The sequence below is a fragment of the Carlito syrichta genome, unplaced genomic scaffold (genome assembly GCF_000164805.1).
Source record: "Carlito syrichta isolate Samal-C Ts95f unplaced genomic scaffold, Tarsius_syrichta-2.0.1 Scaffold303373, whole genome shotgun sequence".
Taxonomy (NCBI): domain Eukaryota; kingdom Metazoa; phylum Chordata; class Mammalia; order Primates; family Tarsiidae; genus Carlito; species Carlito syrichta.
The window spans coordinates 2,413-20,365 of NW_007247469.1; the positions used below are offsets into that span (position 1 = coordinate 2,413).

Genomic DNA, 17,953 nt, shown 5'->3' on the forward strand with positions numbered 1-17,953 from the left:
GAGAAGAAACTTAATGCAGAGAAATGATCACACAGTCATTGGAGGATAGAAAGATACAAAAGGGAACATTGAGGTAGTCCAGGGGTTAAAACTACAGACAAGAGCTGCTACTGCTAGAACTGAAGAAATAAAATACAGAGAAATGAATGCTGAGAATTAATAAGCTTAAGAAATATCAGGCAACCCAGTAATTCCACTTTTATGTATATACCCAAGAGAAATGGAAATGAATCTATACAAAATTTGTGCACAAATGTTCATAGTAGAAGCATTTATAATAGTCAAAAAGTAGAAGCAACTCAAATATCCATCAACAGATGAATGGATAAACAGAATTGATAAACAAAATTGATACAGTATATCCATATGATGAGTACTATTCAGCTATAAAAAGGAATAAAGTACTCATATGTGCTACAACATGGGTGAAGATTGAAAACATGCTAAGTGAAAGAAACCAGTCACAAAAGCCAAAAATTGTATGATTTTACTTATATGAAATATCCCAAATAGGCAAATTCATAGAGACATACAGCAGGTTAGTGGTTGCTTAGGGCTGGAAGAGGGGTAGAAAATGGGAAGTGACTATTAGTGGGTGCTAGGTTTCTTTTGGGGATGGCAAAAAATATTCTAAAATTAGATTGTGTCGATGGTTGTGCAACTCTGTAAATATACTAAAAACCACTGAACTATTCACTTTAAGTAGGTGAATGTAATGGTATGTAAATTATATTCCAACAAGGCTGTTTAAACTTTTAAAATCTTAAAAGAGGGATTCTGTGGATCTAGGGTGCAGACCACAGATGAAGGGCCCAAACTGGCTACCTCTGGTAACTGTAAGGAAACATGATAAAACTAATTTGGGAAAGGAACAAAAAGTTGGGCTGAAACCAACTGTATTACTGGGATAAAGGTCTATTGCTATTGTGAAGAAGCTCACAGCAACAGCAAGCTAAGAGGAGGAATTCCCTTTTTCTCTTCTCCAGACTTTTAATCTCTGTCTAGCTCCCCCTACCATAAGAACTTTACAGGAAGCCAGGTTCAGTGGATCACACCTGTAGTCCCAACACTTTGGGAGGCAGAGGCGAGAGGATTGCCTGAGTCCAAGGGTTCGAGACCAGCCTGGGCAACTTGGCAAGACCTCATCTGTACAATAAATAAAAAAAATTAGCCAGGCATAGTGGCACGTGCCTGTGGTTCCAGCTACTTGGAAGGCTGAGATGGAAAGATTACCTGAGTCCAGCAGGTCAAGACTGTGGGTGGATGTGAGAGTGTCACTGCACTCCAGCCTAGGTGTCAGAGTGAGACTCCTACTCAAAAAAAGAAGCAGCAGAAGAAAAAAAAGAACTTGACAGAAATCGAGATGGCAAAGGAGAAATGTAGTTTGCCGAGTTCCAGTCTCAAAACAGGGTATAGAATGGTATAATTGATTCATTAATGGCCTAAATATTGACAGAATCCAGAACTGTGACACCTCAGAATCCATGCATACCTGTTTACATATATTTTAAATTATACAAGTCAAAATAATATATTTATTATTCTGCCTAATGATATATAGCTATCTTTTGCATAGACAAACATGCTGTCGTCTCTTCAAAAAGAAGAAACACAAAGTACCAACTATCATAATAGTCATCTCTGGTTAGCAGTCACTCTCTGGAGAAATTTTTTTTCTCCTTGAGATTAATCACAACTGTATTTGAATATTCTGTGAGTCATGAGATTTCTGAATCTAAAATTATTTCAAAGTAAAAAAAGACGAAACTTTGAAGTTAAACATTACCAACAATATTTATATAGAATAATAAGGGAAAAGGAGAAGAAAGGAAAAAGGAGTTAATGTTTCAAACACACATGCATGCATACACAAAAATACCCACCACACGAGACAAGGAAGAAAATATAAGGGCCAGGGGAGAAGTGGCCCAGGCCCTGCCCCCCCATGGGGGTGGGGCTGCATCCCCAGCCTGGCACTGTTGCAAGCCCAGGGGGCATCTGGACATGAAGCATGACTTTGTACACCATATGCAACAGAACCAGATTGCCCAGGACGACTACGACAAGAAGGTGAAGCAGGTGGCCAAGAAGAAGGTGAGAAGGTGGCACATGCCAGTGTCCCTGTGGCCCAGCAAGTCGTACCCGCAGATGTACCTGTCGTGACGCCGTGATGGCTCCACCACCCAAGCAACCCAGACTGTGAAGAGTCCAGTGAAAGCAGCAGTAGTGGTAGCTCCGAGCTGGAGCCTTCTGGCTATCAGTTCTTCTGCTTAGAATACAAGGCAAACAGTGGAGAGATCACCTCAGTTATTGTGTGTCAGGATGATGACCCAGGAAGGGTGAGTGAGGTGTCAGCACACAGGCCTCCGGACCCACCCATGCGAGAGGCCCTCAAGTTTCGTATCCAGGAGGAGATTGCAAAGTACCAGAGCCAGCACAGAGCAGGTTGAAGGCCTTCTCTCCAGGCTGGATTCACTACACTTGGAAGAATTCTGCTCAGGGAGATCACCCCTAGTTTGGGGTGCCAGGACCAGTTTGTCTGATCTCGAGACCCCCAGAGCTGCTGCATCCACAAGGGTGGTGCAGGACTACACCTGACCTATCTTGCAGCTGTTCTTCCTTGAATGTTGGCCCATTCGCCCAACCTAATATTCTGGAGTTTTTTGGGAATTTTGTTTGACTAACTTGGTGACCTGGAAGCAGAGACTCCAGGGAAAGCCAGTTTCTGAAGCCTCATGTCAACATGGCGCTTTCCCACAGGTCATAAGCCTGGCCACCATGTTCTTTTATGTTCTTGTATGGTTCTTTTCTTTCACCATTGTGCTCACTTCGGCCCATGTTTTCCGACACCTTTTTTCAGCTCTTTTTCTTTGTTCTTTCCCTCATCTTTTTGCCTCAGGTAGAATCCATCGATTCTCCTTCCCCCCAACATGACTGTGTACCTTCAGCTGCTCAGGACTATGAAGGTGAGGAGGGGGTTCAAAGGATTTACCTTTCTAACAAGTTCTTCAACTAATTCTGATACCAATAAAATAGGAGACCTTCATTTTTGAGGCCTACTTGCAAGCATGTCTCCCTCCCCTTCCATGGCTTTTACAAGTTTGTTGCATGCTCCACTGCTTTGCATTGTCTAGATAGGAGACTTAAGAAGATGTTGGAGCTACATGACAAGGATTTCTTGCAGCAAAACTTGCCTTGGCTAAGGCTACAGAATTCCAGCTTTCAATCTCATTCCTAGTATGAACAGACTATCTTCTGCTTAGACTAAAGGGGAATTATCAAAACAAGTTGGAACTGACTCTCCATTTGTGACTTAACAGTCATGAACATACAAAGAGAAACTCAATAATTGACTGATTGGTGCCCTAGCTGCAGAAAATTCCAGTCTTGAAGAACACTGCAGAGGTAGTGAAATGAGCACTCCTACTCTGCCCTATCCCTTGCCCCATGCTTTCTTCTTTCTTACCTCCCAGGAATATATTACTCAGACCTTTAGAGGAAAGATTCCCCAGGAATACCGCTGCTCACCCAGTGAACATTTTTCTAATGCAGGGTTAGGCTAAGGTCTAGAGTCCACAAGTCATCCTGTGCACCAAAGTTCAGAGACACTTCTGTTTTCTAGCAAATCAGCCTAACTTCCATGACTTGAAAGGAAGGGATTAAGTAAGCCTCTGAGCACTGAGACTTTCTGAAACAATTGCCCCGCCTCAGAGGTTTCTCCATATCAGGGTCTCAAGACACCTGAGGGCACTCTTGGTTTGTGTCCCACATCCCTGACCATCTACCAACTAGCACTGCCAACTAGCGATTAGTCTCAAAGGGTGACAAGGCGGCTACTTCAACTATGCCATTAAGACACTATGAAGCCGAGCGTGGTGGTTTACGCCTATAATCCTAGCACTTTGGGAGGCAGAGGTGAGAGGTTTGCTTGAGCCCAGGGGTCCTAAACCAGCCTGGACAACTTTGCGAGACCTCATCTCTACAATAAAACAAAAAGTTAGCCAGGCATGGTTACGCATGCCTGTAGTTCCAGTTACTTGAAAGGCTGAGGCAGAAGACTGGCCTGAGCCCAGCAGGTCAAGGTTGCGGTGGCTGTGAGCATGCTACTGCATTCAGCCTGGGTAATAGAGTGAGACTCCAATTCAAAAAAGAAAAAGAAAAAGAAAGAAAGGAAACATTCTGACAATGTGATATTAAACATAACGATGAGAGGAGTCACTCGCATCTATCCCTTGATTCGTGAGTCCATAATTTCTGCCTATGGGAGTCAGACAAAAATATTCTTTGCTGATTCAAAGCATTTGCTATCTCTTGTGTGATAGAGCCCAGTTTCTTTTAGTCTTGTTTATATCCCAATTGGTCATAACCAAAACTTTAGCTGAGCTTTTCTTTTTTTCTGTAAGGTGATGCTTCTGGGTGATGGAGTATAAGGTAAGATCAATGAATTCCATGGTCATGCAACTCATTGCCATACTTTTTTTCTGTGAACCGAGTTTTTGGTCAGAAGCAATAATTTGTGGGATATTATGATGGTAAGTAAAGCATTTTTTTTGTGCACAGATGGTAGTTTTGGCAGAAACATTACTGGCTGGGAAGGCAAATCAATATCTTGAAGATATATCTACTCAAGTGAAGAAAGACCACTACTCTGTCAGTGACAGAAGGGATCCATGTAATTAACCTGCCACCAGAAACTGGCCGGTCTTCTGGGAGAATGCTGCCATACTGGGGACTTAGTGTTGCTTTCTGCTGTTAGTAGTTTAGGCACCCAGCAGTAGCAGTTGCTGGATCAGTCTTGATGTCGGAAACAGCTATTCAGTTGGTGCAAAAGTAATTGCAGTTTTGGACCGTGAATTTTAAATCATTATAACTAAGCTCAAACACATCTTTATTACTCAAAATTGGAACCATTGCAATCAACACATTTTTTGCCAACAAGAAATAAGTTTGTTTATTCCTATAGTGTAAAAATCCGTGCTTTGGGATTTGACAGACCCTTGGAAAGCATTTTTTGTATCCTACTGGTTGTAAAAGCATTTTCCCTACAAAAAGTTGTTGAGATGCTTGAAGAAGTGGTAGTCCGTTGGCGAGAGGTCAGATGAATATGGCAAGTGAGGCAAAACTTCTCAATTCATTCAACTTTTGAAGCACTGGCTGTGCGACATGCTGTCTGGCATACAGGACAAAGAAAGTCCTTTTCCTTTCCTCTTGCCTGCCAATCTTCCTCTAGTGCTCCCTGTTGGTAAAACCAATAGGAAGCTAACTGATAAGGGAGAAATGTAGTTTAACTGAGTTCCAGCCATAGCTTCATAAAGCAGAATAAAGACTGATGATTTTAGTTCTGAAAGACAATTGCTTATTAATCATTCATATGTGGTAACTGTAACTATTCTCTTCCTGAACAGAAGAAAATGCACAAAACTAGGCCTTCTATTTAAACTGAGAGTCATGAGAGCAAAACAGAATGTGCATGGGCTTTGTTGTCAAATCACCATCCCACCATAGAACAGTTATGTGGAAGGTTGAAAGCAAATCACCCGATTCTTAAGATCCTCTGTTTTCCTGTCTATGAGTGTGGAATAAAAGCATCTCATTGATTTTTTGTGAAAATCGCATTAAATACATGTGGTAACATTTGTCAAAACACATGTTGTTGTTTCCTATACTCAAATATTTTCAGTTTGAATCAGTGATCACTGAGTATAGAATTACTTATTACCTCTAACCAGTGACTCTCAGTGGGGGTTATTTTGCTACTTGGAAATATATGGAGGCATTTTTATTGTCACAACTGGGTTAGGGGTACTAATGGCATCTAGTGCATGGAGGGTAGGGATGCTTCCAAATATCCTACGCACGGCTCCACCACAAAAAATATCTAAAGCTTCACATGTCAATAGTGTCAAGGTCAAGAAACTCCAACCTTTAGCCAGGGCCACTATGGTTACTTATATTTTAAAGCGACTTTCCTAGGTGGGAAGCCCAAAGGGAAGTAAGTAATTGCAAAAGTGACTGAACTGTGTTAACTGTCTCCTGGCCACATTGCCTTGATTTAGCTTTCAGTCTTGCTCCTCAATGGGTTCATAATGGTGGTTTTAGATTATATTGCCGTAACATAGCACAGGAGCATTTACAAAAGATAAATAGCTGCCAAGCTAGCCCAGAGACCAGCCATCTTCCTTTCTAAATATATAGCAGTCTGATCTGTCTCACAGGACAAAGAATGAGCCAACCACATATTCTCTCCCCCAGGCTAAACCACGGTGACATCTTGGACAGCTTCAGCACAACAAGAAGAGCTAAAACTTATGGAGTGTTCACTGTGGACCAGGCACTATGCTAAACACTTTCCATACACACCTCATTTTGCTTTTCTTTAGAGGTTCAACTTTTTTCCTTATATTCAGCCATCATATTAGACCAGATAAAGTTTTTAACCCTTTAAATGGTACTCAGGGCACTCACAAGATGTGGATATTAATTACTGAGAATGGCAAGTGCTGTGCATACATTATGCTTGTGCATTTTCCTTCCCTGGAAAACAAACTATCTGAAGAGAAAAAGTAATCATTAACTTTTGGTCATTCATTTTGATGCAAGTATTGTCTATATATGACTAAATTTTAAAAAATTAACATCTCATAGTTTTCAATTAGGAAATTAGTTTGCACTTGTTTTTTTGGCCTTTGTATTAGTATAACCCAAAAGGAAATAGCATCACAAGTCTTGTAGAAGAAAGGTCAAAGGAATTGTGATTTTGTGTAAAATGGAGAAATTTTCAATAAATTTTGATGACTAAAGATTTGACTTTGCTAATCCACAACAAAAGACTGTTTCTAAAATTGTGACTCTACAGTCCTCTCCCTAAAGGAAAATGAAATTGAGAATCAAATTCTAAAAAAGCAGCAACTCATAATGCACTTGGGTTTGCTTTAATGACTTCCCATGTTGAAGAAGTGCTATTCTCTGTCAGAAAAAGTCCTGGCTTTGGAATCAAACAGATCTTTTATGACTTTAGATAAGTTTCATAATTTTTAAGAGACTAAGTAAAATGGTATAGTGAGACTTACGTCACAGAATTTTTAGAAGGCTTAAAGAAAAACAAAGTCAGTGTTCCTAGCCTATAGCTAATGTTCAGTAAATGCTATGTGCACCCCCTAGTAGCATTAAGATGGCATTCCAAATGATAAAGGGAAACATCACGTCGCCATCACGTGCTCCTGATATTCTGCATTCTGCCAAAAATGTGTAACTTCACTCCAATTGTCAGAAACAATATAATCTCCAAATGAGGAACATTATACAAAATAGCTGATCAGTACTATTCAAAAGAATCAATGTCATGAAAGATGGACAACTGAATAACTGTTAAAAATGAAGGAAACCAAAGAGAAATAATAACTGCACAAAAAGTAGGATTTTTAAAATAAGATATTGCAATAGAAAAAGGACATCATAGGGGAAAAATTGGTGAAACTTAAATAAGTTCTTCTATTTAGTTAATAATATTTCAACATTAATTTCCTATTTTTGATAATTTTGCTGTGTTAGGTAAGCTGTAAACATTAGGAACAGTGGATGCTGCATATGAAGGAACACTTTATACTATTTTTGCAATTTTTCTTTAAGTATTAAATTAGTTTAGAATAAAAGAAAGCACATCCAATAATTTGTTGGAGAATATTAGGCTGATGCATAAATTCGTAGCGTTTATTTTTGACAGCAACAAAGTGATGTTGGAAGTTTATCATTTGTCATTTGGAGTGACAGTGTTGTACTTGTGAATATGTCTTGCATTTCGTAGATTTGAAAAAAGTACTATCTGTGAGCTAAAGAAAATGGAGTGTCATGTGGAAAAAAACAATCACTTCCAATATATTGTTCTGTTTGAGGTTAACAGAGGAGTAAAGGTGGCAGAGGTGACTTAAAATACTTGTGCCATGTATGAGGAGAATGCTCTCTGGGAAAGCACAGCAAGAAAATCGTTTTTTCATGCTGCCCATGGAAGCTGGACTGGATTTTTTAAAATGTGATACATATACACAATGGAATATTATGCAGCCATAAAGAAGGACAAACATATGGATTTCACAGCAACTTGGATGGATTTAGAGTCTATCATACTCAGTGATCTATCACAGAAACAGAGAACAGAGTACCACATGTTTTCATTCATAAGCAGACCTTGAACAATTATCATAATACTATAAGAAAGGGATAGGCAGTAGTGGGAAACTGACGGTGGGGGGAGGGTGGGGGTGAGATTGGCAGTTGAAGGAAACTACCAGGGGAGGAAGGGGCACACCTCATCAACAAGGATACATGCATAATGAACATTTGTATACTTAATCCTGAATTGTCCCTCACATCTTTAAAATAAAAATTTTTTAAAAAAGAAAATGGTTTTGTCATTTAACAGAGAGCCACTTTGACCTGAGTGATTCTCCACATTCAGGAAACCCATGGGGCTTTGATGAAGACCGTTAAAACGCTTTAATCCATGATGATCCATACCAGTAAACCTGAGAATTGGCAAATGTGATGAATTGTAACTATTTGCATTCCATAGGCAACCAAAAACGCTACGAACTTATGCATCAACCCAATAAATGTACTTGTGATTTGTGTCAGTTGTATTTCATTAATTCCCCCCAATAGTAAAGATGTCACAAAAAAGTACTTTTCATCTTTAGGGATTAAATATACTCTCATACATAAACAGATTTATGTGAATTTAGAAATATATATCAAATGCCTTAATATATGCATACGTTTTAACCATGCTATTCCATATCCAAAAGTTTACTCCTCAGGAAATCATAGCATTCTTTCATAATGGTTGCTCAATACATATTAGTTAAGTACACAACTTTTTAAAAAAATTCTAAAATTCATATACAACCGCAAAAGACTGATTAGTCAAAGCAATCCTGAGCAAAAAGAACATATCTAGAGACATCACACTACATGACTGCAAAATATACAAAGCTATAGTACCCAAAATGGCATGGTACTGGCATAAAAGCTGACACATAGACCAATGAAACAGAATAGAGAACACAGAAATAAATTCACATATTTACAGAAGCTGTTTTTCAACAAAAGTAACAAGAACATACATTAGGCAAAGAACAGACTCTTGAATAAATGGTGCTGGGAAAATTGGAAACTCACATGCAGAACAATGAAACTAGGACCCTATCTCTTACCATATACAAAAATAAACAAAATGAATCAAAGACTTAAATGTAAGATTAAAAAGCGATAAAACTACTAGAGATAACATGGGGAAAACACTTTGAAACATTGGTCTAGACAAAGATTTTATGGGCAAGACCTCAAAAGCACAGGCAACAAAAATAAAAATAGACAAATAGGATTATATAAATCTAAAAAATTCTGCACAACAAAGGATTACAGTGAAGAGACAGCCAGTAGAATGATAGCAAATATTTGTGAACTATCTGACAAAATATTAACATCTAGAATGAGTGAGGAAATCAAACAACAGCAAAAACAAATAATAATAATAATCTCATTAAAAGATGAGACAAAGGATCTGAATAGACATTTCTCAAAGGAAAACATACAAATGGCCAAGTAAAAATTAGCCGGGCGTGGTAGCGTCCGCCTGTAGTTCCGACTATTTGGAAGACTGAGGCGGAAGGATCGCCGGAGCCCAGCAGGATGAGGCTGCAGTGGCCGGGAGCGGCCACCGCACTCCAGTCTGGGTGACAGAGTGAGACTCCAACTCAAAACAAACAAACAAACAAACAAACAAAACAAATGACCAAGTACATGAAATTATGCTCAACATCACTAATTATAAGAGAAATGCAATGAAATATTACCACAGAGTGGCTATTATAAAAAAGACAAAAAACAACAAATGCTGGAGAGAATGTGGAGAAAAAAGTAAGTCTTAGACATTGTTGATGTGAATGTAAATGCACTCACATATTTATTTCAGCACTATTCACAATAGCCAAGATATGGAATTAACTGAAGTGTTCAACAATGAATTAATGGATAATATAATTTATTGTATATTTTCAAATGATATGCGTACACAATAGAATATAATTCAGTCACAAAAAATGATATCCTGCCATTTGCAGCAACATGGATGAGCCTGGAGGACATCATGTTAAGTGAAATTAGTGAAACACATAAAGATATATGCTTTATATTTTCACTTGTAAGTGGGAGTTCAAAAAGTTGAGCCCATAGATGTAGAGAGTAGAATTGTAATTATTAGAGACTGGAAAGAGTAGTGGAAGGGAAGGATAGGGTGAGATTGATTGATGGATACAAAATTACAGCTAGACAGGGGAAATAAGTTCTAATGCTCTAGAATACTGTGTAAATATGGAAAACAACAATATCTAGAATAGATAATTTTGAATGTGCCCAATATTTTTAAAATGCTAAATATTTGAAGTGATGAATATGCCAATTACACTGATTTGATCATTACATTGTATATGTGGTATCAAAATATCACTCTGTATCCCATAAATATGTACAATTACAACATGTCAATTAAAAATACAATTTGCCAGGCACAGTGGCTCATGTCTGTAATCCTAGCACTTTGGGAGTCTGAGACAAGAGGATCACTTGAGGTCAGGAGTTCAAGGTCAGCCTGAGCAAAAAAACAAGATCCCATCTTTACAAAATATGGAAAAATTAGCTGGGTGTGGTGCATGCCTATAGTTCTAGCTACTTGGAAGTCTGAAGCAGGGGGATAGCTTGAGCCCAGGAGTTCATACAAGTCTGCAGTGAGTCATGATCATGCTATTGCACTCCAGTCTGGGTGACAGAATTTAACCCTGTCACAAATAAAATACAAAAAAATAAAAATAGTAACTAATATTTTAATTGAATAGATTGAATAAAGATGTCTTTCACAAGTTAATTTATCAAAATAAAAAAAAGAAACAGCTTAAATCTGTGTCAAGAAATAATTGAATAATTAATGGTCGGTTTTATGCAACGGAATACCTTTTAAGAGTCTTGTAGAGATTTATTGACATGGAGAGATTCTGAGAATATATCGCTAATTGAAAAAAACCAGGTTATAAAATCCCATGTTTTAAAAAGAAACTGTTTCCATATGAATTTCTGTATTGCCATTTCCAGGTCTGAGAAGAATGATGTTGGTAACTTAATACGTATTGCATTGAATCTGTAGATTGCCTTTGGTAGGATGGACATTTTAACAATGTTGATTCTTCCTCTGTGGAGAAAAAGGAATGCTTCTACACTGCTGGTGGGAATGCAGACTAGTACAACCTCTTTGGAAGTCAGTGTGGCGATTTCTGAAAGAACTAGAAACTGGTCTTCCATATGACCCAGCAATTCCCCTATTGGGAATATACCTGGAGGAACACAAATTATCCTACAAAAAAGATACCTGCACATGTATGTTTGTTGCAGCTCTATTCACAACAGCAAAAACATGGAACCAACCGTGTTGCCCGTCAAAGCTGGACTGGATAAAAAAATGTGGTACATATACATAATGGAATATTATGCAGCCATAAAGAAGGACAAATATATGGACTTTGCAGCAGTTTGGTTGGATTTGGAGTCGATCATACTCAGTGATTTATCACAGAAACAAAAAACTGAGTTCCATATGTTCTCACTCATAAGGTGATCTTGAACAATTATAATACTATAAGAAAGCGATTGGCAGCTGAGGGAAACTGCTGGGAGAGGGAGGGGCATACCTTATCAACAAGGGTACCTGCATGATCAATGTTTATATACCTAACCCTGAATTGTACCCATATCTTTATAATAAATAATAATAAGAAGAAAAAGAAAAAAGAAAAGAAACTGTACTTAAAAGAATACATATCCAAATGTTTTTGGTGATTGCCTTTAGTTGATGGGACTTTGCATGCATAACTATGTTAAGATTGAAGTTTGAGATCAATCTAGAACTTACAATACATTGAGAGTTTAAAATGAGTTAGCTTACCTGGAGGAACCCAAATCATTCTACAAAAGAGATACCTGCACACGAAGGTTTGTTGCAGCACTATTCACAAGAGCAAAAACATGGAACCAACCATGCTGCCCATCGAATCTGGACTGGATTAGAAAAAATGTGGTACATATACACAATGGAATATTATGCAGCCATAAAGAAGGACAAACATATGAACTTCGCAGTAACTTGGATAGATTTGGACTTGATCATACTCAGTGATCTATCACAGAGACAAAGAACAGAGTACCATATGTTCTCTCTCATAAATGTGCCTTGAACAGTTATCGTAATACTATAAAAAAGGGATTGGCATCAGTGGAAAACTGCCAGGGGAGGGGGTGGGATTGGCAGTTGAAGAAAACTGCTAGGGGAGGGAGGGGCACACCTCATCAACAAGGGTACCTGCATAATCAACGTTTGCATACCTAACCCTGAATTGTACCCCACATGTTTAAAATTTAAAAATAAATAAATAAATAAATAAAACAGCAATGAGATACCATCACCCACCTATTAGAATGCTGAAAATCTAACATATTGACAACACCAAATGATGGTGAAGATATGGAGAAACAGGAACTCCTCCTATTCATTGCTAGTAGAAATGCAAAATGGTACAGCCACTTTGGAAGACAGTCTGGCAGTTTCTTACACAACTAAACATACTCTTAACATATGATCCAGCAATCACACTCCTTGGTATTTATCTAAATATTTGAAAATTTTTATCTACACAAAAACCTGCATATAGATGTTTATAGTAGCGTTATTTGAAATTGCCAAAACTTGGAAACAGCCAAGATGTTCTTCAGTAGAGGAATGGATAAATATACTCTGGTACATTCAGACAATGGAATGTTATTCAGTGTTAAAAAGAAATGAGCTATTAGGCCATGAAAAGATATGGAAGAAACAAATGCATATCATAACTAAGTGAAAGCCAATCTGAAAGGCTACACACTATACGAGTCCAACTACAAGATATTCTGGAAAATGCAAAGCTATGAAGACAGTAAAAATATTTGTTGTCAAAGACTGTGGGAAGGAAAGGATGACTAGGCAGAATACAGGGAACTTTAGGACAGTGAAACTACTTTGTATGATACTATAGTGATGGATATATGTCATTACACATTTGTCAAAACCCATAGAATATACAATACCAAGAGTGAACCCTAATGTAAACTATATATTTGTAGTGACAATGAAATGTCAATGCAAAGTCACTGATTGTAAAAAAAGAAAAGTACCATACTGGTGGAGGGTGGGGGAGACTTGGGGTAAGAGAGGGATAAAAGGTGTATAGAAACTCTCTGCTTTCAGCTCAACTTGATTGTAAACCTAAACTGCTCTTTAAAAATACTTTATTTAAACAAAAAACAAAACAAAATAAATAAATAAATAAAATGAGTCAGTCAAATCACCATAAGTGAGTTTAAAGGAGATGAGTCTAAGTTGTTGTTCTGGACCCCTTAATCATATCAAGGCTATAAAAAGCCATCAAAGAGGGAACTTTGAAAAGGAGATTACTGAAAAAAATTCTTTGGAAAGAGCTGCTGCACATTGCAGGTTCTCACTTCCTTTAGAGGTAGGGTGGGAAGGGGCTATGTTCTAATTCCATCCTAGTCAAGGGGCCATGAAGGAAAGCACTGATAGTATTTGAGATGTGTCTTCTGCTGTTGAGAGGGCTTTCGCATTTGGACAGTCGGAATTTCCACGTTGTGATATAGCACATGAAAGTATGAGTATTTCTTGTGAACTGGATTTGGGCCACAAGGGAGAGAGCAAGCCACTTTGGAGCTGTTATAGGGCCTCTCCAATATGGTGGCTCAGGAGACCTCAGCAAAAGAGGTTGGAGGTATACCACAAAATGCTCAGGGTGCAAAGAAGAAATAAGATGTATCCTGTAGTTAAAGGAACTCAGGACAGAGTAGACCAGAATGGAAACACTGAAGAGGACATCGCATGTCCCAGGAGATAATTTTAAACATCTTTGAAACTCACAGAGTATAATTGCTTAAGGTGCTATGAAGTCAAATATGAGATTTTCCCTTTCTCCTCTTCTCTCTCACCATATTGAGTTGGTTCTAAAGGAGTGATAGGTTTTAGTATAGCCCATGGGTATTATAATATGTATTTGTCTACCCTTGAAACCAAAAGGTTGGAGAAACGATAACTTGCATTTATCTAAAGAGCAGCAATAGGCCAAAGCTCAAATTGAAAGTCAGAAGAATTTCCTAAAAGATCAAATCAGAATTGAAGCTTCAAATAGAAGCTTGGGTGTTCAAGTGTTTGTCATTTTTTTGTCAGTTACTTCAGATGACATTAGTACTAAGGATAGTATGAAATAGGATAATCCCTTCAGGCAAGTATGGGCATAGTATCCATCAGAAAGTAAAGTTTCAGCAGGAATATATGACATGCTGTGAAAATGAGGCTAAAAGCCATTTGTACTTTTATTTCATGAGAATAGAGTAAATATTGATTACAGAGGAGATTCACATTCTACTGAAGATATCTTGGAAGGAATGTACAAAAAATTCAAATATATGAATTAGTTTTTCACCAAGACTGTGCTCATTGGAGAAGACAAAAGCATTGGAATTGAATTACTAAAGAAAAGATGCATTTATTTTGGAAAATGTGGCAAATCTATTGTTGGAGTCACTTTCTTTTCTCTTCTTCTTTAATTCTCTTCTTCTTTAGTTCTCTTCTTCGTTAATTCCCATTTGGCTCATTCCACTACATTTTGACTAAGTCTTCATAATGATTATGCTCTAATCAGTGTGACATTCCTTCAACAGTGTACTAGTTTTCATCCATAAAACTCATTCCCACTGCCATGTCAAGGACAGCCTGCCCAGGATGCTGGTGGAGCATGGATCTCTGAATCAGATGAGCTAGGCTTCTAGATTATAGTCCAACTCATCCGAATTGGTCTTTTATCTTTGTTGAAGAAGAAGATGACAACTACCTTTCTTTTGAGGAGAGCTATGCATCCTCTCACTTTAAACACTGGGAAATGCAATTCCACTTGCTAATTCATTTCAGTAAAAAGATATAACATTATTGGACTATTTTCCCTCCCCATGTGCAACTTGAAGCATGTTCAGAAAGTAGGATATCCCACTCAACTGACTGCTAGGTTTACTGATGCTATCTTCCTTCTACAGAAAATGGCAGCTGATGCCCACCACTTACTGATTGCCTGTGCCTGGAAGGCTGGCTCCATTACACACCTCTCAACACACACAAACACACACACACATGCACACACACACCTGTTCCCATTGAGTTCCGTGTTTATCAAGTATAATTTCATTTGTACCTGTTTATGCCACTTTTTTTGTAATAGCAATTACACAACTTAATAAGGAAGAAAGTTGTTATTTTAAGACACTGAGTAGGGTGCTTTAGAAAGACTCCTGTAAAGGCAAGTTGCTCAGACATTGATCTCAAAAAGTGCAGGAGAGAATTGCTTGAGGCTAAGAATTGGAGGTCAGCCTGAGCAATACAACAAGATTCCATCTCTAAAATAAATTTTTTTAAAAAATTAGCTAGATATGGTGGCATGTGCCCATAGTCCTAGCTACACAGTAGACTGAGGCAGAAGGATTGCTTGAGCCCAGGAATTCAAGGCAGCATTGAACTAGGCAAGAAAGCAATATCCTGTCTCTAAAAAATAAAAATTAAAAACGCATGTGTGTGTGTGGGGGGGCACAATTATAAAAATATTAGGGGGATTTTTAAACACTAGAGGCATTCTGTGGCTTGAATTAATCTGCATGCAACTTCAAAATGCCATTTCACTTAAGACCAAACTAAGCAAGAAGACACTTAGTCAAAGTAGTAAGAAAAACTATTTGGATTGGCAGACTTCTGCTAAAATAAATGTGATAACCTCATATAGAAATAATTTTTAGTAAATGCATATATATTGATGAGTTACTAATTAGTTTATTAAAGTATTATTTTGATGATTCCTTACTTTAACTGACTTTCTCAATTTAGCAACCAGCTTCTAGTCTTGAATGGATTGAAGAGGAGAAATTCTACCATATGACCTAGAGCAGGGATTGACAAGCCATATTCTATGGGCCAAATCCAGTTCATTCCCTGTTTTTGTATGGCCCGTGAGAATGTAAGAATAGTTTTTACATTTTCTAAATGGTTAAAAACAATCAAAGAAAGGATATTTTTATATACATGAAAGTCATACAAAATTCAAATTTTTGTGTTTATAAGTAAAGTTTTATTGTAACACAATCATGCCCATTCCTTTACATATCATCTGTGTTTGCTTTCAAATCTACAATGGTAGAGCTGATTAGTTGTGACAGAGACCGTATAGCTTGCAAAGTCTGAAATATGTACTCTCTGTGTTGTATAGAAAAAGTTTTTGACCTCTGACCCACAACATTATTAAGAACTTTCTTTCTTACCTCCCTTTTCTTTTTCTCTGGTTTCGTAGTGGGGGCCATTTAAGGCACCTTCACCCCTCCAGTCTGACTGGATAAATACGTATTGCCTTTCTATGGGCTAAGATTCACATGAGGACAAAATGCTTTTCTAGGCAATCAAACATTTTTTTAAAATATCAGAACTGAGTGAAAAGAATCAAGAGTGACCTTTTAATGCACATTATTTACTAACAAGAAAACTTTATTTAAGTATCGACAACTCTGAGTTCATCTCTTTTCTTCTGCTTCTTTTTGGCCCAGGTTGTTTGAAAGAACAAAGCAATTCTGTTGCTTTGTTTCCATTCTGAAGGAATGATGTAGGTGCGTGACCTGGAGAAAATTGATTTTTTTTTCTGCTTGCGCATCTTGGTTTGATTTTTCTTTTGGAGTTGACAGATAATCCTACTTTCTCGTTTACTGGAAAATACTGGTATTCAGAGTCGGGTGTTGGACAGACAAATATATGGTTTTAAATGGGAGAGAAAATAAAAACCACATTGATCTCTCTCTTTTTTGGCAGGAAGCAGTCAGAGACAAAAGAGAAAATAGAGAGGACACAGAGTTGTAAATGTCTTTTTTGAGTCAAAGCAATACTTTATTGACTATTAGAAATTGTTGGGGGAGGGACTTATTGTTCTGGTGGAAGAGGACTAGAATAATACATGTTAATTGGCTTTTGGTGTAACAAGGTGTTAACTGAGTTTTGACTGAGAAAACAAGGTACATCATGTATCTGGGGCTCCTTAGAAACAGCCTGAGACAAAAATTTTTGTGTAAGTAATTTATTAAGAGAATGCTTTCAGGAAAAGCTTGTAGAGGAGTGGAGGAAGAAAGATAGGGAAGGAGGGAGCCTAAACTAGAATGGTTTCAGGAGCAGTCTAACCTTGACTTGAAGCTTTGGGAAGCTTTGGGGTATGAATAGTGTCACAGAATCTGCCTATTGAGGCAAAGAAGCAGGGCTTTTGTTCTCTCACATTAGATAGCCCTAACTCAACCTGAATAGGGAAGTGAAATTCCCAGGCACCTCCTGGTAAAACCACTCCAATTGCCAAGGGCAATCCTCCAGAGATGGAGAAGGTTGCAGGTGAACAAATAGCACATTCACAGCAGCTGGTCAAGAGACCCATGAGATCAATGTCGGTTGTGGGATTAGATTCCAAATCAGGTCGTGAGGCGGACCATCACACAGCACTTGCAAAAAGTAAACAGCTCTTAAACTTCTCAGCCTCATCAAGGGGTTAAAGGTGTTGGGGCAAATCTTCTTCACCTGCAGTAGAAAGTCAGTGAAGCACTATCTTATATTCTGTTGTACAGCAAGCCGGACCCAGGGGAGGGGAACAAGAACTTTCAAATGAAGATCGAAGGGTTTGTTATTGCATGGGACTGAACACTCTGACTGGAGAGTGTGTTCTGAGATTAAAAGTGACCACAGATTTTGTTTTACCTAAACATAAACATCAAAGTAATTGGGTTTCCCACAATTTAATTCAGA

At 38.0% G+C, this 17,953-nt stretch overlaps 1 protein-coding gene and 1 pseudogene across 1 annotated transcript; both read left to right on the forward strand.

Moving 5' to 3' along the window:
• The first annotated feature begins 1,945 nt into the window (after nucleotides 1–1,945).
• CUNH2orf68 (chromosome unknown C2orf68 homolog) lies at nucleotides 1,946–2,450 on the forward strand. The gene is given in 3 exon segments (XM_021712573.1): nucleotides 1,946–1,970; nucleotides 1,973–2,176; nucleotides 2,179–2,450. Coding segments are annotated over 3 exon segments (501 nt in total).
• Nucleotides 2,451–2,930: 480 nt separating this feature from the next.
• LOC103260860 overlaps nucleotides 2,931–17,953 on the forward strand; it is a 91,482-nt pseudogene continuing 76,459 nt past the window's right edge.